Source organism: Lagopus leucura, unplaced genomic scaffold (genome assembly GCF_019238085.1).
Source record: "Lagopus leucura isolate 7727_CA_CO unplaced genomic scaffold, USGS_WTPT01 Super-Scaffold_1, whole genome shotgun sequence".
Classification (NCBI taxonomy): Eukaryota; Metazoa; Chordata; class Aves; order Galliformes; family Phasianidae; genus Lagopus; species Lagopus leucura.
In genome coordinates this window covers 26,510,258-26,531,123 of record NW_024962250.1, presented here as the reverse complement: position 1 = coordinate 26,531,123, position 20,866 = coordinate 26,510,258, and the positions used below count along the sequence as shown (strand labels likewise).

The following is a 20,866-nucleotide window of genomic DNA, read 5'->3' as shown; positions in this document are numbered from 1 at the left end:
TGTGCTTTCTTCCCCAGTGACAACCAGGCTGTACACCTTTTTGCACAGAAGCCTCTGGGGCTCTCTTGTTGCACCAGTGTGTTCCCTACGTCCAGTGAGTCCTTGGGTTGTCGTGCCAGCTGCGGCAGGACTCGGCTCCATGCACATGGTGCATCTTTCAGGAGTGTGTCAGTTGTGTCTTATCCTTTGCTCAGGCGTTCCTTGTACCATACCTGATTGTAGGTGCCCGAGGGCATGAATTAGTGAATGGGGTTGGGGATGTAGCCTGGCAATTGCATTCTTACTTCAGAGCACTGTTTGGGGGTGTGATGCAGGCAATCTAGGTTCCTTGGGTGGCATTCCTCACTGCCCTTCAGCTTCAAGACATGACACAGCACCACATAATATCTCAGTGTAAAAACTCGATGCACACACTCTGTGATGTAATTCTGCCAGCTTGAAGAACTTTAGAAGCCTTTGGATTATTTTTCCTGAATCAAAGCTTAATGCTAGCCTTAGGTTTGCTGGAAATGGATATCCACTGGAGATAGCTTTTCTTGTTTGTTTTTAATGAACTCGCAGGACTGGGGTTTCCAATTGCAGAAAGTGCACGGGTAGCACTTGGTGAGAGGAGTCTTTGTTTCCTTCTAGCACTACCTGCAAATGCAGTCATTAGCTGGAAAGTAGTAGGCTTGCTTAAAGCTCCTCTTTTCTTACCATTTTTCAGGGATTCATATTCTCAAATATTTCTTAAATAAAGGCTGTCTTACCGCCATCCTGACCGAATGCTGCTTGCAGCATTGCTGCAGTGCTGGAGGTGCCCATGGCCAGCCCCAAAAACCAGCATGCCCAGCCTGCAGATGGCCAGCCAGCCCCAGACAGCAGCGTGCCCAGCCTACAGATCGCCAGCAAGCTCCTGGAGCTTCTGAAACAGTGCCTGAGTGCTCCTTTGGCTCTGCAGAGCCTTGCAGCGCTTGCTGTGCTATTTAAAGATGCGATGCTTCCTGCTAATTACGAGCAGTTACTTTGCAGGAGAACAGGCTCACTACAGGGGCACTGAGCCCTGGCCCACCATCCTTTTCAGCACCTGAACAATATGGGAGGGAGGGAAGAAGACATGGCAAGAGGAACTGGAGCGCTGGCACCAATTAGTGCTGAGATTACTGAAAGAGGATTGTGATTTCAAGGCCAAAAAGAGTAGGGAGTGGGTAAAAGGATTTGAAATGAGATTATGGGACCTAAGAGTGCCTTTCTTTTGTTGGGGAAGTAATTCAACAGTTTTGCTCAAGCCAGTGAGACAATCCCGTTTAGTGGCTGAAGTAGAAGATCTGTGTCCTGTTGGTTTTTAAGGTTCTTTAACTAAGTTGATTTCCAATCGCATTTGTTAGCTCTTCCTGCAAAATCAAAGTGTTTTTAATAAACAAACAGAACCAGAGGAAAGCTCCTGGCTCATCAGAAGGCCTGTTGTTTCTCAGGAAGCTTATTTGTATTCTTTAGGAGAGCCAAGGAAGGGAAGCTGGTTGAACTCCTTTCTTTCCTTTTTCTGCTGGTTACCCTGAGGCAGGCACCAGCCCCCTGCCACCCCCTAGTGCAGAGCTGAGCCCTAGGGCCGCTTGCTGTCTCGTGCAGAGCTGCAGCTCAGGCAGCTTCCCTGCTCCCATCAGCCCCTTTCTCTAGAAGGAAAGCAGGCTTGGAGCTGTGCTGTCTTACTGAAAGCACCCACTGTCCACACAAGTTTCTAGGGCTGAAGGCTGGAGCTTGCCTGGATAGAGCAGGCTCTCTCTCCCTTCCCTCTCTATCTCGAAAGAGAATTTTAAAAAGGGGTTTTCAGAGGAGAGTTACAGACATGATGGGTTTCATTTGAATTTTTTTCTGTGTAGTGACTGTAAGACTTGTGAAGTGGTGAATCTTCCTTCTCAAGACGGAAGGCGTTTCTCTTGGGCTGGCTTATGCTCAGTGTCCAGAGGTCATGTTTTTTTCCTGTTACCAGCCTTCTTTTTCCTTTTCAGTGAAGCTTCTCGGAATGAAAAACCCAGGTAGGCAGGCTTGAAAGTGCTGCTTTCAGTTTACTGTGCCCACTAGTCTGGGGAGCGTCTCAGAACGAAGTGGTGAATGCTACCTTGCTCCTGGGTCCCTGTACTGCTGCTTTTCACACTAGTCCTTGCTCAGTGTGCTTTCACAGGCAGATTCTCAAAGCTGCCAGCTCACATGGCACTGAGGTCAGCAAGCATCATCTTGCCACTTGGGCACGGCTGGACTGCATGTGCAGCATAGTGCTTGCATAAATCTCCCTTTCATTTGTGGGGAATATTTTTCTCCATGCGTAAGAGCCAAAACAGGAATTTCTGCATACTGTTTATGGAGGTGAGCTGTTTTCTTGGACTTCTTTGTATACAGGCATTTTAATTCTCATCCAAAGCACTAGTTAAATGCTATATTTTGTCCATTTCAGGCTTTGTTCTGCTGTGCTGTTCTCATACAATCTAGTGAATGTGGCCTGGTGCTTTCTATGCTCACAGCCTATTCCAGGCACCCTCCAATAAAAGAGAAGAGTCCAAGGGGTGAGCCCACTGCTGGAGTTCCCACACAAATGCGAGAATGGGGATTTGGGAAGAAACACAAGCTCTCCTGCTGTTGATGGGATTTGTCTGATTGGCTTAATAAGGCTTTAGATCTAAAGTGGTCGCGTGCTGAGGTGCTAAAGGCTCTACACATTAGCCATAAACTTTCTGAAATGGAGACATTAATAAAACCCAAAAGGTATTCAAGAGAGGAGAGACTCGGGCAGAGGTTAGCAATGACAAGAGAGTGGCAGGTCCTCTTACAATGAGTAGGAAAGCAAAAGGATGAAGGGTCCACTGAGATGACAACAATTTCTGCTCACACCCTGCATCACTTCGTGCTTCTTTGTGACGTAAAATCAAGGCTCAGGGATTTCCCAAAAGGATCTGATGCCTCAGTGTGCTGCAGCTGAGCCGAGAGCCGCAGCGCTGCTGGCTGCATCTCATGGCAGACAGCTGGAAGGTCAGGACTGCACAGGGACGGACTTGCTGCTTCCCAGTCCATGCATGTTTGCTTACAGCTGTTTCTGTGTTGGCTGGAAAATTCAGCTATGTATGACTGAGTAGAAGAGACTTGATTATGAATGAAGTCACTAGCATGAGAATTAGCTGGAATGGTGTGTGGCAGAGCAGCTTATTCCATTTTCTCCCTCATGGTTTGTCAGAAGTTACATTAATGTGTGAAGAAAATATTTTTGCTTAATTGGTTGTAGTGAATGGATGCTCTGTAAATTAATTGTGTCTTTAATGTTTAAAAGGTTATGTCCCGTTCATTTATGACTGATTAGGGTCATTTCACTAGAATGAGCGAGCTTGAGGTCATCTGATATCTGAAGAGCAGGGTTTGCTACTTTCTGTGATTTGCTGCTTTGGAGGGCACAGACGCTATCTGGAGATGTCAGGGTGTCAGTGTCATTTTCTAAACACCAGTGAACCATAATTAATTGTTTCCTGTAATCTAACTCATTGATTTTCTATATTTGAGGTGATCTGAGGAACAGCTTTACTCCAGGGATTAATTACAGAGAGAGAGTGAGAGTGCAGATGCACTCATGAACATATTTTTGCTAGTTAATACTAATGAGGTTTTTTTTTGCAACTACATGGCAGATACTGAATCCATTGGAAGGAGAATTGCACAGTAGCTGACATAACCTTGGCCATCCTTAACAGCTTCTTTTGGTGCCCGCGGAGATGTTTCTCTTCACTGGTAAATACCCCCTTTTCAGGGCTGCCCACAAGCAGATAGAGCTTGCAGAACTTGGCTCATCCAGGAGAGTTTAACCTCCTGTTAAACCATATCTGTTGAGCAAGGTGCACAGAGGATCACTAAGTTGTTGTGCTGGCCTTTGTCTTTTCAACTTTCTTGAGTTTTATCAAGAGAGAATAAATGGCCTATACTTTCTCTCTAGGCTCTGTGTTTTCCCACAAGATTGTTGCCAAACTGCCCTCTAAATATACCATATGGAAGTAGTAAATTAAGCTGCTTGCAGGTTCATGGCTTTTTTCATGTTTGTGACAATTTTTTTTTCAGCCTTCCCTACATGAAATTGCAGCTGATAATGCAGAGATGTAGAAACCAGTATCTCATACAAACCTGTCTGAAGCGTGAGCAATTGTCATGCTCACCCCTGTCTTTCCTCATGCAGCCTTTATTGCTCTACCTCTGCTTTGTCTCCTGCAAATTCCAGAGTGAAGTACAGAGTGTTGAATCTGTATCTTACTGGGTCACTTTCAATTTCCATGCAAACAAATGAGAAGCAGCCAAAGGAGGAAAGCATAGACCAGATCACCAGATTCCACTGAGAAAGCTGAGATTTGTTGAAACAGCAGTACTATACGGCATTTGCTGGAAAAATAGTCTCCTTGGTAAAGATTCAACTTCATCTGTCATACAAAGAATTGCTGGCTTAAAAGTAGATGTGTAAGTTGTTGCTATAAATTACAGAAAGGTCGGCTTTTCTTTTCCTTGATCAGTCTCTTCATTTGTGCAGGTTAAACTATAACTTGAGAAAATTATTACAGAGCTGTTAAGTATAGTGTTACTATTCTCAACAGGCTGAACAGCTGTTCTGAGAGTTAAGAATTGGGGATAAAGATGCACTCTGAATGTTATTTCCCATTACAGGTGGGAGGTTTATTTTTTGCCAAGATGAAAGTGGCTAAAGATAATTTAAAAATGAGTAAAAATGAAGTCCTCTGAGTATTTGTTTACTGTTAGATCTGCAGAATGTGTGAAATGCATTATTTCATAGCTCTGCTTTGAAAATCTTCAGCAGAAGATACCGGGGTTGGATGCCATGGTTGTTTCTGCAGCGGAAGTAGGTAGAGTGCAGTTGGATTGGAGGATGGAGTGGGGTAGCAAGTGGAGATCTGGGAAGCACAAGTCCTACACAGCTCCCAGTCAGGGTCAGCAGGGGCTGGGAGTTGAATGTCCCTGCTCTGACTTGGCCTACTGACCCTTATGGGGGTTCTTCAAACTGAGTGATCACAGGACTGTGAATGAGTGAAATATATTCATTTTTTATGCCTTAGCAGTTACTTTCTAAAGTTGTTTATCTAAGGATAACTTGAAGTTTATATGTTTAACTTGTGTGCTGGTGATAGAAGCACCCACAAACTGTGTCTGTCCTTCAACTTTTGAGCACTTCTCACATCGTGCTCTGCGATCTTCAGGCAGTTATCTTCTAGGGGATAGGAGAAGTCTGTGACCACTGAATGCAGGGCTCTTGTAGCCAGTACGTGTGAAGAGGTACAATCATAAACTGTAATTGGGGCTCTCCAAATATGTGAGTGCTCAACTTCTATTTATTATTAATATTATAATCACTTTTTCCATGTTTGCCTAACTTTTTGATATGTGCATCGAGCAGAGTGTTGTGCAGCCCAGTGCCACACATCACTGCTGCAGAGGAGCACGCCGTGCTGCGGAGCCTCTGAGCACATTAAGCTTCCCCGGGAAAAATACCCTCAGCATCTGGGAGAGGTTAAGTGTTCCAGGGGAGAGGTTAAACATTCGTTTTGTCCTCTGCTTCTGTAATTCCAGAAGCCAGATTAGTTCTGAATCGCCTGAACCACATTCATTCAAGATTAATGAGAAAGACCAAGTATGGAAAATTTCTGCTGGTAAGCGCCTTGGCTTTGAGAAAGTGATAGAGAGGAGTTCATATTGACAGCAGCCTGCGGGTCATGCTTGGTTTTGAGTTTTGCTGCTACTTAAACTGATGGAATGAGGAATCACACCACGGCAGATAAATAAGAATTTCAGCAAGTGGCATGAAACATTTTGAGTGGGGGACTTGAAGGCCTCCTCTTTCTTTTTGCCATCTATTTCTGTTTTGTTGGAGATCAGATTTGCTCTACTGTGTCCATGTCTGTGACTTCATGCGTATTCAAGGTACATCATTGCAATTAACAAGAAGCATGTTCTCACCAATGGATGACAAGCTGTTCTTAGCAGAGATGTGTCTATTGTTTATCTCATGTCTGGCTGATGGATGGGCTGTGGTCACACCATGGGTGGAAATATAAGTGGGGGCCTGACACAGAAATAACTGTGAAATCCAGGCAGGTGTGCGACAGAGCTGCTGAAATTCTGCAGCTGTAATAAATAGAACTCCAGAGTAACAGAAGTAAATTGAGCCATCTTAGGCTGTGTTAAATTTTGATGGGTTTCAGACTGGGAGAGTGCTTGTATTGGTGTGCCTAGCTGGTGGCTCAGTTGCTCCAATGCATCAAAGTTCTCCAAAGCCGTGTTTGATTTTTTAGCATTAACTCTGAATAGACTCTTCATATCAAATTGTGAGTTAAGGTCTTCTTCCCCTCTCTTGTTTTGCATCAGACAAAGCTTGTAATTAAAATACCAGAGTGCTCCCTTTCTGGTTTCGTGGAGTAGAAGAGAGCCAGACTTCTCTCCACTGAGCAGGTCAGCGTTTGATGCAGCTGCAGTCCAAAGGAGGCCAGACCTGCAGCGGTCTCAAGGTCGCTAGCTGTCCACAGTTGGAATCACCTGGGCTTCAGGAACTAGCCTGCCATGCCTGCATGAGCTGCTGCAGACATGCTTCGTAACACATGGGCAGCTGTGTGCAGTTCTAAGGCTTCCCAGCCAAAGACCATCGGGATTTCATCCAGTGATAAATGGCCGAGGAGCCAGGTAATAACAGCTGTGGATTAAGGAGAAAGACAGCCTTACGGTATGTGAAGTGACCTGCAGTGTTTTTCCTTACTTGAAAATGAGGAAAGCAGGGGAAAATAACAACCAGTCCTCTAGTAGAAATGTGCTGTCTTGTTCCTTCTTTAGTTACATGTACTTCAAAAGACTTTTTCCTCATCTAATGTCTTGTTACTTAACAGTTCTTTATTCCTCCCAGAGGTGTGCAGGCTGTGTTGGTAAGGATGTATTTCTGCTCTTCCCAAAAGAAGAAAAATAAAACTGAGGAATAAAGAAGTGACTTGCCTGGAGTCACAACATGCTTCAGAGGTAGAGGCAGAATGAGAATTGGAGGCCAATAGACGGCATCTCCTGATTCCCGCTGGAGACAAATCTGTTCTAATTGAAAGTAATGTGGGATGGTTGTTTCCCACTGAATTTCTAAATATATCTGGACTTTTTCCTACTTTAGTGTTCAGCCTAAAGTTATAATGTGCTCCCAATAAATGTGTTAAAATACTTAAACACAAATTATTAGTGGCAAGCTTATATTTCTCTCTTTGTGTCATACTTCAAATAACCATATATTTGAAACAACTCTATAAAAATAAGGATATATATATATATATTTTTAATTTCTTTAAAGAGAAATTCTTCCATTGTTGTCCACAAATACATACTCAGCTCTCTGGAAAGACTGAAGTTCTTTCTGAAAGGCCACAGTCTCACTAGGGGATGAGAAAGCTTCATATATCACTTCAGCAGTGAGAATGATCCCTTAAGCCCCACAGCCGAGTCATTGATGGACTCCAAAGAGCGCATGGCCATGTTTTTCTTGAAAACAGGCATCACCCTTTTCATCTCACATCTAAAAAATATGAGTTTGTTTTTTTAAAAAAAAATTCCTGTTTTTTTCCTTTTCTACTTGTTTGCTTAATTACTTATATTAAATGAAGACAGTGGCAGGAGAATGGCTTTGGCTATTTGAGGAATACAAAGATCTGGCCAACTTTCCACTATCCTTCACAAAGTAACATTATATTTTATTTTCAGGTGTTCCATTTGTGAATAGCTTTCCTGTGCAACTTTTCTTTTGTCTTTAATAAAAATTTAGATGTAATCCCTCTGGCAGTCCTGACATATAGAAAACTCATTTAAAGTGCGCGAGAGATCAGAATCTTTATTATTCACTCACAAATGTGTTAGGCACCCTGGGGGAACCCGGAGAAGCTCCATCCAGGAGCTGAAAGTCTCCATGCCGCCTGTCGCAGTGACTGAGAGATACCGAGAGACAACAAAAGCCTGAAGTGCAGAGGGAAGAGGAGCATTACCAGAATATTAGATCAGTCTTCATAAATTAAAAACTGGTATTGTGAATTCATAAATCTTCTTAAGAATAATGTAGTGTCAGTTACGGAAAGTCTGAGAGGATAGAGTAATGGGTTTGTATTTTTAAAATCTCTAAAGTAGTCAGGTTTCATTAAAATCAGGAAATACCTTAATGCGTCCCTTCCAGTTATTTTTTATGTATTGTCATTAGCCCAGTTTGGCAGTTTTTTTTTCCCCTTTGATTTGAGAGGAAGCTTGCTTGACTGTTGCCAGGCGATAGCTAATTGTGATATTAACTGCCAGCGAACTGCTGGCAGGGATTGTGCAGGCTTTTTCCTTGTTAACAAAATGCAGTGTTAGAGTTGCAGCAGTGTATAAATGCTTCCCTGTCGCTCAAAATTGGTAATGCGAGTGGCAGATGCTTCAATGTAACTGCAGCGCAGCCAGATGCACAGCACCGAGGCCTCCCTGCAGCACTGGGTAGGTACCAGCTCCTGGAAGATGCAGCCCAGCACGGACATCCAGGCTGGGCAGAATGCTGAGTGTGATTTGGTAATACTGCAGGGATTGAGGAGCACTGGAGGCAATCTAGCAGCACGAGGGATGCGCCTCTCTGCTTTCCCATTGACCACTGGAGAACCCAGGTTTTTTGGCCTGAAGTGCTGCTCAACTTGAAGCACTGAAGGATACTGTATTCCCAGAAAAACATTCTTCCAACGTTTTTGTCTCAGTTAGCTCTTCATCCAAAGCTGACTTCTCAAGAAGTGGTACGTATCAGAGCCTTGTGGCTTGGCTGGGAGTCCATTAGAACCTTCTGGCTGTAGGCTGAGTCCAGCTTGCCTCTGGAGCTGAACACACATTCCAAGAGCAGCTCCCTGCTGCAGATGATGCAGGGTTTCATGGACTCCAGGCAGACAAGAACACCTATTGCTATTTGCTATTTTGAATGTAAGAATGATTGTACCTTTTTTTTTTTTTTTTTTTTTTTTTGCTTTTGAGAAGCTTTTGTAAGTGGATTTCCCAGCCCACAAGAGGCTCTGCTGGTTGCTTTGAAAAGGCAACTCGTTTTTTCTAAGTTTAATGCTCTCCTTGGGCATCTTCAACTCACTGGTTGTCAGAAGTGCAGGTGAATCTGTAGTAAGAAATTTAAGTGTGGAATGGGTTGGCGATGAAGGCCCTGCAGCAATGCCTTCACTCCTGGGAGATTCAGTTCCACTACTGAGCTGAAAGTGCTACCAGCCCTAGGCAAGGGGTAGCCAACGAGCTGATGTTCTCCAGTCTCTCCTCAGGTGTCGTTGTGCTGCTCAGGAAGGGGAGAGTTGCATTTCTTCCCACCACAGCTTTTCACAAAGCTGCTGCCTTGGCCTAGGTGTAGAATTGCTTCAGTCACTCATCTTTGCAAGGCATTCGCTGGGCGAATGGTTACCTCTTCTGTGCTCTCCCTCCGCCTCCTGTTGCACTTTGGACAGGCCAGGAGCAAATGCACTGCTCTCCATTTGCTGTCTCTGTGTTTTCATCAGCCCTTAATTGTGGTGTGCAATCCCACAGAATTGAATTTGTTTTGAGTTTTCAGTTGTTAGGGGTTTTAAAATCTGTTAATCAGACCCTTCTGACATAGAGGCCTGTGAGAGATTATGGCATGTTTGTGAAATGCTGCAGCTATTAAAGAGAATTCATACTGTGGCTTTATTTTTTGTTTTAGTGCTTGGCTTTAGGAACTACTGTCCCCGTGCACTCCATGTGTGCCCAGGAATGGCCAGGCAGCTCCCAGCAAAGCTGTGCCCAAACCCTGGATTGTTTCAAGTATTTCAGCAAAGCAGCATTTTCTAATGGAAAAGCTTTCCTTCACAGCATCCTTGCTACCCCTTCTGGCTGAGGCAGCTTCCTGTGCTGGCCCTGCAGCACTGAGGGTTCCTGCTGGTTGAGTCTCCAGAGGGATAACTGCCTCCAGCAGAAATCCAGGCCCACTTGTCACTTGTAGGCATTTGCAGCAAATTGGTGCCTCTGCAACAAATGCTGCTGCACTCTGGGGTATTCCTTTGACTGAGGGTATGCTTCAAGTGACCGTGTTTTCTACAAATCAAACCAATGGTCCTTGACAGGTAACTGTTGAGGTTTTCGTATACCCTCTTATCCATTAGCTGTGCTAATTAGTGTTCTTTCAAGATGTTGGTTTGCAATTTCAGCTCTTTGCTATTGATCCAAGCCCCAGTGAAGCACACTGTGCCTGTCTGGTTAAGGGGTTAAGTCAGTCCAGACCCTCACGGGTTGCAGGTTTTCCTGCAGCAATGCAGTTCAAGCCAGTAGCTGCCTTTCTTCACTAGTGTTGTGGGGATGGATTAGAAATGAAATTTGACTTCAGTGTGTTTATTTCATCAGGTTGGAGAAGAACTCCACTGTTAGTAATGCCAACTGCATAAGCATTAATCTTACAGCACATATTGATTGCAAATGGAAGTTCATAAAGCAGGTTTCATATTTTTATGTCATAACAGAAGCAGTCATGATTCTCCAGTCTCTTACAGACTAAACTGAAGGAACAATTCATTTGGAAAAATGCCTGGGATGGACCCAGTGTTTTTTTTTAATCATAGATGGTCTTTAGAAGAATAAAGTTTTTAAAATGATTTCTTAATCTGGTACAGGGAGAAGCAGCTTCTGAACACATTAAAGTGAGAGATAGCTTAACTCTCATTTCTCAACTTGAAATACGTTTTAATAATTAATGCCATCTGAGACTTCATAGGCAAAAGTTTGGAAATGGAAAGATGATTTCTCCAGTGATGATCCGATGTAGTTGAGCTCCAGCAAAGCCCCACAAACACAGAAGTTGGTTGTTTGAAAGGCTCAACCAGTCACTGCCTATGTTATTTACATGCTTGAATTCTTCAGCTTCCTTCCCTGGAAAGGCATAGTTAATTTCCTCAGTTTGCGAGTTTGTACTGAATCAGATTGGAGTTTTTGTTAAAAAGAGCCTTGGGCCTTCTAATTGGAAAATAAGAGAAATCACTACTGCTTTCTTTCTTTCGTGGAGACATTTTGTCAATTCAAATATATGGTTATCCCTCTGCTCTTTAACCCACTCCTACCCAGAAGCAGGCAATAGCCTGGGTTTTTACCACTGCTCCAGTTTTCATCTCCACCAGCACTGTTTGGATTTGAAGACACGTGGAGGTGCAGCGCTGCAAGTCCTCGTTGCTGAGGCAGCAGTGGGTAAAGTAAGGGTGTGCAGGAGGGGGACTATGTAGGGTGCAGTCAGAGGGCTGCTCCACCACTGTCCACTCGCAGCCTGTTGGCTCCTGCCCCACACATTGCCCTGGACTCACCGTGATAGAAAGCATCGAGCCTGTTTGCAGGAGCACAGACGCCCTCAGCAGCCCTTGACCTTTGTGTGAGCTGAGGAGCTGCACTTGAGGAGCTGGCGCTCGCTATAGGAAATGCAAACAGTCGGTTATATTAAGCCCTGTGAAGTGATCGTGTGCATTCAGACAAGTGCACGCCCCAGTGCACTCTGGCGCTTCTGAATGTAGGCCTACTTAACTTCTTTTTGGTCGTTTCAGTCTCTCTCTCTGTGTCTTTGAACTCCCCTTTTTGTTCAGGAGTATTGAAGGCTTTTATTACTCTTGTAATTGCCGTGGATCCTTTCATGGTCTGTATTTTAACACTTTATTGAAATAAGCCGCGCACTGAAGTTTTCGTATGTTAGCACAAGAGTCTCTGCAGAATGACTGTAAAAATAGTGGGTTTCTTTTCAACGTGTGGCATTTTATCAAAACTTTGCTCGTTCCGTGAATGCAACAGACAGCATCTGCTTTCCATTTTGTTGCTTCGTAGTGGTAGACAAAGGGCAAAGGTAACAGCAGAAATGGCGCGTGGGGCTTTGCAAAGGGCAAGGGGGGTTACCTGCAGAGGCAAAGTTGCCTTATATTGATCTTAATGAAGGATATTTAGTCTCTTGCTTTTAATTTCTGCTAGAATTTGGGAGCAGGGCACTTACTGCTGTACTGATTGTGTACTTTAGTGATAGTAACTTCAGTAAAAACTTTGTGCAGTAAAATGCATATGATTGTCTTCAAGCTTAGAGGGCTTATTTGGAAGCTTGTTTCCCAACCATAGGGGAGGTCCGTGGAAACCTGTCCCTTCCACCTGCCTCAGCAATGTTCTAACACCTTTCCTATGATTTTGGCCATTTCTCATAAGCATTGCCAGGCGCTTTCCTGGGGTGCTGAGCTTGGCAGGAGGATGGGCTGTCAGATCTGCTTGGTTAGGGAAGGAACAAGGTGTTCAGCTGGGGGTTCTTGCTTTATTTCCATGGGGCCAAGCGTGCTATGAAGGCACATGGCTGGAGCTGCTGGTGGTACTGGGCAGCATCATGGCTGGTTGGGGAATGTGGAGCACAGAGATGAGGGCTGTTTGGCTCTGGTCGGGGTCTCTGACTGATCTCTGAACCCTAAGCTCCCTGTGTTTTAGTGGATGGCATGGAAAAAAGGCAAATAATTTGCTGTACTGAGAATTCAGAAAGAAATTGAAAAAATTTTGAACTTGGTTTGTTTTTTATTATTATTTATTCCAAATAACCTTCTTCTTTCTTCCTCTAAATGAGAGTGTGGGTGTGTGCTGTGCTGAATTGTTCTTCTTATGAAGAGAATGCATCTTGAATAAAATTAACCTATTTTTAAAGAGAAATTTTAGACTCTTGCTTGAAGGCAAAAATGCCTTAAAGTTGCATTAGCTTCTTTAGTAAAAACAAAATGAAATTCATATAAATAGTAACTTATAATTATTTAATGTGAATGAGATTTTCTTTACACTTATTTCTTATTACCTTTAGCACATCAGGTCCACCCATTTGGCCAGGAAGCACCTTTTTCAAGAGAAATGGAGCTCTTCTGCAAGGTAGGTGATGGATGCTACGTCTTGGAGTAACTGTTCTACTTAATTTATACCTCTGCTTGCAAACTGGACAGTTTCTGTAATATTCACTGGGCAACAAGTAACCAACTGTTTTTGTTTCCTTTAATCTGTTTCCTTTACTGCGCATCTGGTGCCTTGAAAATGATGATTCACTACGTAAAGTGAGTGTAGTCTATAAAAATGGCTGCTTTGTTTCTTTCCTCAGATTATTAATTTGCTTACGGCATAGTATGGCAAAGGGTTTTTGTGGGTTTTTTTTAACCTTTGTGGAATAAAGGATGTCCAGAATGAAATGCTCCAGTAACACTGCTTTTAGCTGTGTGAATGAAGCAGGGCCATTCTTTGGTAGGTGTCCTTTCTTTTACCCCCTAGTTGTGCTTTACCTAAAGGTGCCCAAAGGTAGGTAGGCGTGCTGTAGCAGATAAGCAGTAGCCCAGTATCTGTCTCCAGAAAGCTACCGTGTGTAAGGGTGCTTATCTTTGCAGAGGAATTTGAAATATCTTTAGATGGATAATACCATTACTCACTGCAAAGTGTGTTTATATTTCTGCTGCTGAACACATGGAACTACTGTCATTCTTATGGGAAGTGCCTTAAGAGCACAGAAGGCTGTTACTCCAGACTCTATACATTTGTGTATGGTGCAGAAGTAACTAAGACCATTTAAGAAGATTTTATAGTCTTTGCAAGCTGCTGTCCATGAAGTGTCTTAATTTTGTGTTTATTCACATGATGGCTTTTTTTCTGGCAGAAAATGCTGTGTAATGTCCTCTAAACATTTATCTGAGTTACCTAAAATGAAACCTTACTTGTAACTAGGCCCACAGGTGAATAATTGGCAGGCAGCACTGCTCACCTTCTGCACACCAACCTAGTCCAGCATTTGTTGTTCACCTGAAAATATTTTTCAACTGATTCCTTGCACATATCTAGGAGTTTGTATCATTCTGTTATCTAATACTTATGCTGAGATTTGTTCATACGTATTTTAGATACATTAAGGCACTTGGATTATTTCTTAACAGTATAAATTGTAGAGCTTGGCAGCCTTTGAATTTGAATTCAGTAGGGTAGATTTGCTGTCTTTGCAGTCCTGAAATTTTGTTGTTGGTTCCTTTTTTAAAGAAAAAAAGCAACTATTGTGAATAGATAGGTTTCATTTGGGTGTCCAACAGTTCTGGTTTTAAATGTCTGCTTGCACATATATGGTTTTTGTGATTTCAATTCATAAAATGTAAGCTGCTCCGTCAGGTTTGTATGGCTGTGTTTTACTTCTTCATATGATGCAAGATGTCTAGGAGTGAAGTACAGCTATTTTTGTAGTCCTTGCTGCCTCAGTTGTTGCTCAAAACCTTCTGCCAATAAAAAAGCGTGCTGTTCTCCACTCTCTTCTACTCTTCTTTGTCTTTTTAAATAAGAGGGAAAAAAAACCCACCACCTCATGTTAAAGAAATAGAGAAAAAGAGAGAGATGACTGCTTTTTCAAGCAACTAACCTCAAGACCTGTAAGTGAGTTGGCATCCTGAGTTGCTGTTACAAGTGGAAAAGCGAACCAATTCAAATGCATGACCCAGCAGTGAGGCTAGGATGAAAGTGTGAAGATAAAACTTCTGAATGTTGTCTTTTAGTACTTGGTTATGATTGTAAAACAGCAAAATAACAAAGTTTTTTTTTTTTTTTTCCTTCCTTTCTTTCTTTTGTTTTTCCCAACACTGAGGTCTTCCATGCACAGACTTCAGCAAGTTGCCTGGGAATAGTAAATCCACTTCTTTGCTGCTTCTGTCTTTTCCACAGGACTTGTGTAGAGGAATGCTAGCTCTGCAGGGAGGTTGAAGGTGACGGGGTGGAGAGATTTGTGAAGACCCACCTTACATGGCCATCTTATGTCTCTTCTGCCAGTGCTTATATCCGGCTTAATTCAAATGAAGGAATGAAACGTTGACTTACATACCAGTTTCAGGTTATATCACTGCAGTTTGATTGGCAAAAGCTTAGGTGACAAATTTTACTCAATAAGTATTTTGCTACTTGTGAAAAGAAAGTTCAGTGAGTGTTACAGACAATAATATAGAATAATTCTGAAATTTTAGTAAATGTAATATGTGTGCTTGTCATACCACATTTCTTCTGAGTTGTTAAAGTAGTATTTTTTTTAGCCAAGGAAGACTAGCAAGCACTCCTGATTTCTGTTTGTTGTATACTTGACCTGTTTGGCAAAGTAAACTCAGCCATAGTGAAAGATTTAATGTACTTCTCCAAGGATCAGGAGAAACCAGCTATCTGTGTACCTCAAAACTGCAAATGAAGAGAAATGGGTGCTAAAATTCATTATGGCAATTCTGTGTCCTTACAGTCTTTGATGTGAGCAGGATTAATTCTCCGTTCCTTTCTGTCTTGTACTTCGCTGAATAATTTCGAACACATCTCCCAAAATATACGTGCTGTGTTCATTTTGACTGTAGTTTTATTGTGTATGAGATAGCTACCTCAGTTTCTTTTATGAGGATCATGGTACTGTGGTTCCAAGCATTAACTTTCATATCAAAACAAACAAATAGTAAATCTACTGTTGAGTAAGTTACGAGTGCTATTAAAAATGGTGAGCTCCTTCTACTAGATGGGAATTGTACCCTAATATAGTTTTGCTGTTTGGTTTTCTCATGAATCCCCATGCAGTATGCAATACAGGTAGGACACCAGCCGTACCAGGTTCTAATTCCTCCTCTCAGAGCTGATTTGTACATCCAAGGATCTTGCTGCATTCTGGCCTTCAGGATTCCCAAGACAAAGAAATACAGCATTTTGCTCTTACTGCTTTACCTTTCCTACACAGGAATTTGTAACTCATTATTGTACATGTTGTGGTGTTTATTTCAAGTCAAAGCTTTTTTTTTCACCTTCTTTATTGATAGCTTTTGTTCCCACTGGTTTTTCCTGTTTTCATCTGTCTTCACATACCTCTTCTTATTTCATAAAATGCTTGACATGAAGAAGTCTTTAATGTAGATGTGTACTAAACTCTTCAGGAACTTGTGCTGGGTGAGATAGGTGCGGATGTATTCTCATTAATTGGAAGGCTTGAAACTAATGCACTGTGTTCAGATTAGATCTGTTTAATTCCTCTGCGTGGATCTTGAGTTTTAAGCTTAGGATATTGCCTTGAGGATGCAATTGTTCACAAACCAATTGCAATAATAAAACTGTTTTGCACTCAATATATTTAATAATCTCCCAGAAAAAATTAAAAATACATCTTTAACATAACTTTTAGTAGCAGTCATACATAAATTTCAGTTGTGAGAGTGCCACCTGTGTAAGAAAATCTGTCTGGTCTATGGAGAGCTTGAGCCAGGTGTCAGCTGTAAGATGAAGGTCTGTGAAGGTCTGTGGAGAGCTTTTGTTTATTTCTTGAAGAGAAAACTTTCATTTTGAAAAAAAAAAAAAATCACACTTGGAACTGGCTGTTCTTTCTTTTATTTGTTCTCACACTAAAACTAAACACAATGTATTACTTTGTATCAAATCTTGTATCAAATTTATTCTGTACTGAGTTTCAAGGAAGTGTCCAGTGATGGTGCCTGTGGGTATAATTACAGCTGTCCTGAAAATAGGACGCTGTGCTTTGAAAGTGGAGGTTTTTGGATGCAGTTCCTACTCTGCGGAGGACTGTAGCAGGAGTGTAAGAGCTGCAGAAGCTGCCCTGGGAGATGCAGGAACCCCATGGCTGGTCAGCACAATGGCAGCACTCTGTGCTTTAAGGCAAGCATGTGTGTGCCAGGCGTAATGCACTTCTTGGGTCTTAGGTTTCTGGCCAAAGGCCAGCAAAAGCAGACCTCTGTGGTAGCAGGGTGAGTGACTCTTCGTCTCCTAGCGTAAGGAAGTGACCCTGGGTCATCTGTGTGCTATTGCTCATGAGACAGGGTGCAGAGATGGTTCTCCTCAGTGTGACTGGGTTGCCACCTGGGAGTGCAGATTCAGCTTCACAGAATCACAGCAGTTTGCAGCGACCTCAAGAGATCATCAAGTCCATGCCTCCCGCTAAAGAAGATGCCCTACAATAGGTTGCATAGGTAGGTGTCTGGACAAGTCCTGAATATCTCCAGAGAAGAGATCCAGAGCAGATGTTCCAGTGCTCCACCACCTTATCATACAGAAGTCCTTCTGCATGTTAGTACAGAACTTCCAATGTTCCACCAGTTCCGGTCAGGTGGGGGTACAGCTGCAATCTCTCCGTACAGTCTGCTTATGTTGTGAACAAGTTCATCCACTTGCTTTGCTGATGACAAGCACCATTTAAATCTGCTGCTTGTGGATGCAACATCAAAGTCACATACTGTTGTTCTAGAGATGTGAAGTGTTTCTTGTGGACCTTGGCTTACATCTGCACTCAGGATTGCTGCATTCAGTGAGCTGCCATCCTTTAAGTGAGCTTTCCTTTAGTGAAACCTTTCTAATAAGAAAGGGGAAAAAAAGATTGACAAATTCGTCTCCCATTCGCTAAGCATGAGAGGGAAGGAGTGAGGAGTCCTATTGGTCTCACCTGGCTGGGAAGCCCCAAAAAGCAGGGGTTGTTTTCCCTGGGCCTCACTCTCTGGTTTAATTGTGTACCACCAGCTGCGAGAACAGGCACCCTGATTCACCACGAGACACCTCCATCTCTGACTGATGCTTCCACCAATGTGTGCACGACCAGCCTTGGTCCAGCTGCCCTTGCTGTAGCTGGTGACGGTGGGCACTGCCTGTGGCAAGCTGTTGAAGAAGGGAGATGGAACACACCAGCAAGAATCACCAGGACCAGAAGGAGACAGAAGCTGGATTTTTTTGCAGAGCAGACATTGGAAGCACTGGGCACTGCTGCACTGCTGCTGCAGACAGGGCATTGACCATCGATTCCCTCAATCAAAGATGGTGGCTTTCACGTTTTAATGTATTGATCTCCGATATGACTTAACGTAAGACTTTCTGGAGATGGCCAAAGCATGGTAATATATTTGAGAGAGCAAACCTGTATGTCTCATTTAGAAAGTTTATTTGTTCAAAACATGTGCAGACTGGTCCTGAGGGGACCCATTTAAGAGCTGGGGAACCCACTCATTCATAAATACACCTGCACATTCATACGGAGATGTTTTCCTTCTTTAGTAAACATGGGAATCCTTGACATGAGCAAACTGCCCATTTAATCCATTGTCCAGTGAGTGAATCATTGTGAGAAAATAAGAGAGCAGGTTTGGGACTTCACATTTCCAAGTATTGGCTATTAATAGAAGCAGTTACTGAGGTGGAAGCCAGTGGGAGGAGGAAAAAGGGTGCAACTGTTCCTGGTTTCCCTTATAGAGGCTAAATTAGAATTGTCTGCTCTTATAAATTAAGATGTTCAGCCTGCTTTTTTGTGCTAGTAGTGACACAGCAGGAAATACATAACAGAAGTAGGACCAGTTTCTCTGCAAAGTGCTGCCAATAGCAGGTACTCAGTCTTTTCTCTGGAGAGGCCTGGGCGGGCTTGCTCCCTGTATCTTTAAGATGGAAGCTGCCAAAAGGGCTGTGGGAAGATGCCTGGGTTCTCTCTCTAATACCATGAAAAGTTGGGGTGCATACCTCAGCATCCATCAGCAAATGCCTCAGGGACCATGGTCCCTTCTTAGTAGAGGTGGAAATTCAGTTCACCCGCTCTTCCTATTGCATGAGAAGGGCAGGTACAATCTGAGACAGTGGGGAAGGTGCAGACAGTCCTGGGATGCAAAGCTGCAGATGCTGAGGTGGTGAGGGCAGGGGCTGGTGAGGGCTGAATTACAAGAAAAGTAAGCATCATGTGCATGTAACGTAAGACTTAGAGGATAGAAATGTTTTCTTCTGCTACCTAGAATGCAAAGGAAACACAACAAGGCAAGGTAACATTTCTATTACAAATACTTTAATGTTGCTCTCATGAGAAGAGAGGCCCGCAGTACTATAAAGGGGATGCAAAGCAGTCCATTGGTAGATTCAGGTGCTCTGATCTATAATATACCTTGGGCAAGATGCTTATGCTCAAGTCTAACTGAACATTCGTTTTTAACATTTATTTGGGAGTCTCATATTTCCCGGCAATCTGAGTACTTCTAAGTGGGGTTGTAATTCATTTGTTTCCTGGTCTTAAATGAGGGCGGTAACAACAGTACTTCGCAATGCCCAGAGCTGTCAGTCTGCAGACACTGGCTCTGTATCTTGTTTTCATGCTTCACTAATGGGAGATCCTTAAGCAGCACGGAACTTAACCATTTATAACAGTGCTGGTTGCTAGCTTTTGCGAAGTGGCTTTTTTCTCTTGAAGTGCCATTGGGCTCCTTACTTTTACAGATACATCTGGAAATTGACTCATCTCTATAAATGACTGTTCTGTGGAGATCTGGAGTTTTGAGTATCCAGCTGAGTTCAGCAGTATTCAGCAGTGTTCCCTTCATCAGAGGAGCACCAAACTTGGTGATTTCACCATGTTTTCTCTTCAAATTTTTCTTCTCTCAGCACCTGTCCCCACCCTCCTTTCAACTGTGGTATCTGTGAATGCTCTCCATTTGCTGAAGTCTTGGCTTTGGTCAGCCCATTGAATTAACAGCAAAGCTACTATCTTGTTACAGTAAATCAGTTTTCATTCACAGCGCATAATTATTTAAATCAGCTTCCCCCCTGCCAAGTGAAGGGGACCTGACAGCTTCTTCAGGAGTTCCCTTTCAGGAAGATGATTCGCATGCTGCCTCCGTGGAGACAGAATATTTGAATAATTTATTTATTATTAGCATTCAGTGTGTTTGCAGTGGTATTACCAGAGAAGTAAAATGAAGTCAGAGGGGTTGTACAGCACGTCCCAAAGGGAGTAATTTGAACAGCAGAGCTTGCCTTTGTTTGAGAAAGTGGGTAAAGCCCTGGCTGGGCTGCTGGAGTCCTGAGGGTGCTGGCAGGGACTCATGTTTGTGTGCGGGTTTGGAAACACTGTGTGCATTCAACAGACAGTACCAGCCACAGACAGCATTTTGAAGTGATCCTTACAAAAACAGTCACTTTGGCCTGACATTTTTGTTTGCTTTCTGCGTAGTACACTTCTAAACAGAGTGCTATGTATTAGGAACATAGCATGTAGACAGTCTTTTTATTTTTCTACTCAAGTGTGTAAGACAGTGGCCGAAGTTGTGGTTCAGTAAGTGCCCAGAGTGTGGCTGTGTTATTGTGTGTCAGAGCCATGAGGAGGAAAGTGTGGCAGCTGCCTGCTTGTGGTCCCCAAGTGCAGGACTCCTGAGCCACTTTTGGCCTTGAAGTTGAAGGGGAGAAAGACTGAAGTGTAGCAGACAGGTCTTGTTCACGTTAGCTCACGTTTCAGAGTATGCCAAGGTAAGTTTAAGCACTACTCTGTTGAAACTCGGTGACTTGCCTTCTAGATCTGCACGGACATTTCTGCTATCTTTGCAGATAAGTTTGTGTATTTTGCAACAGTCGCTTGCAGTGACTTTGCAGTTCTTGCTCCTGGGTGACTCGGGACAGAGTTTACTGCCTTTGTTTACTTTCCCTGACAACTGGAGGGTGTGGGTGCCTGCTGCAGGCCAGTCATGCTGCCATGCATGGGCACAGAGGTACAGCTGCCCTGCCTCCAGCGGGAGCAGCAGTAAAATGGCACTTGGAAGTACACGTGGGAGGGAGGAGAAACTGCTGCTACAAATCCCTGCGGCCTGGTCTGGCTGCCCCAGTTAATAGTGTGGGGTAGGAGAGAAAAGGAGAGGCTGCTCAAAGCCTGGAGGGGGAAGCAGGAGGTTCCTTGCGCAGGTCAGTGCTGAGCTCATCTGCAAGTAGCAATGCTCCGGGGGCACTGCTAATGATTGAGCTGATCTTAGCAAGCTCCTGCTCAGTGCCCTTCTCCTTGCCAGCCTATATACTCCAGTGTTCCCCATTTCCCACCAGAGGC

General features: G+C 43.4%; 1 protein-coding gene across 7 annotated transcripts in view; it reads left to right on the top strand.

The window, feature by feature from the left end:
• FOXN3 (forkhead box N3) overlaps positions 1–20,866 on the top strand; it is a 196,348-nt gene that overhangs the window by 119,749 nt on the left and 55,733 nt on the right. For all 7 annotated transcript variants that reach the window (XM_042862666.1, XM_042862643.1, XM_042862693.1 and 4 more), the window contains one exon: positions 12,851–12,915. In XM_042862666.1, coding sequence (XP_042718600.1) covers positions 12,851–12,915 — 65 coding nt within the window. The remainder of the gene's footprint in view (positions 1–12,850; positions 12,916–20,866) is intronic.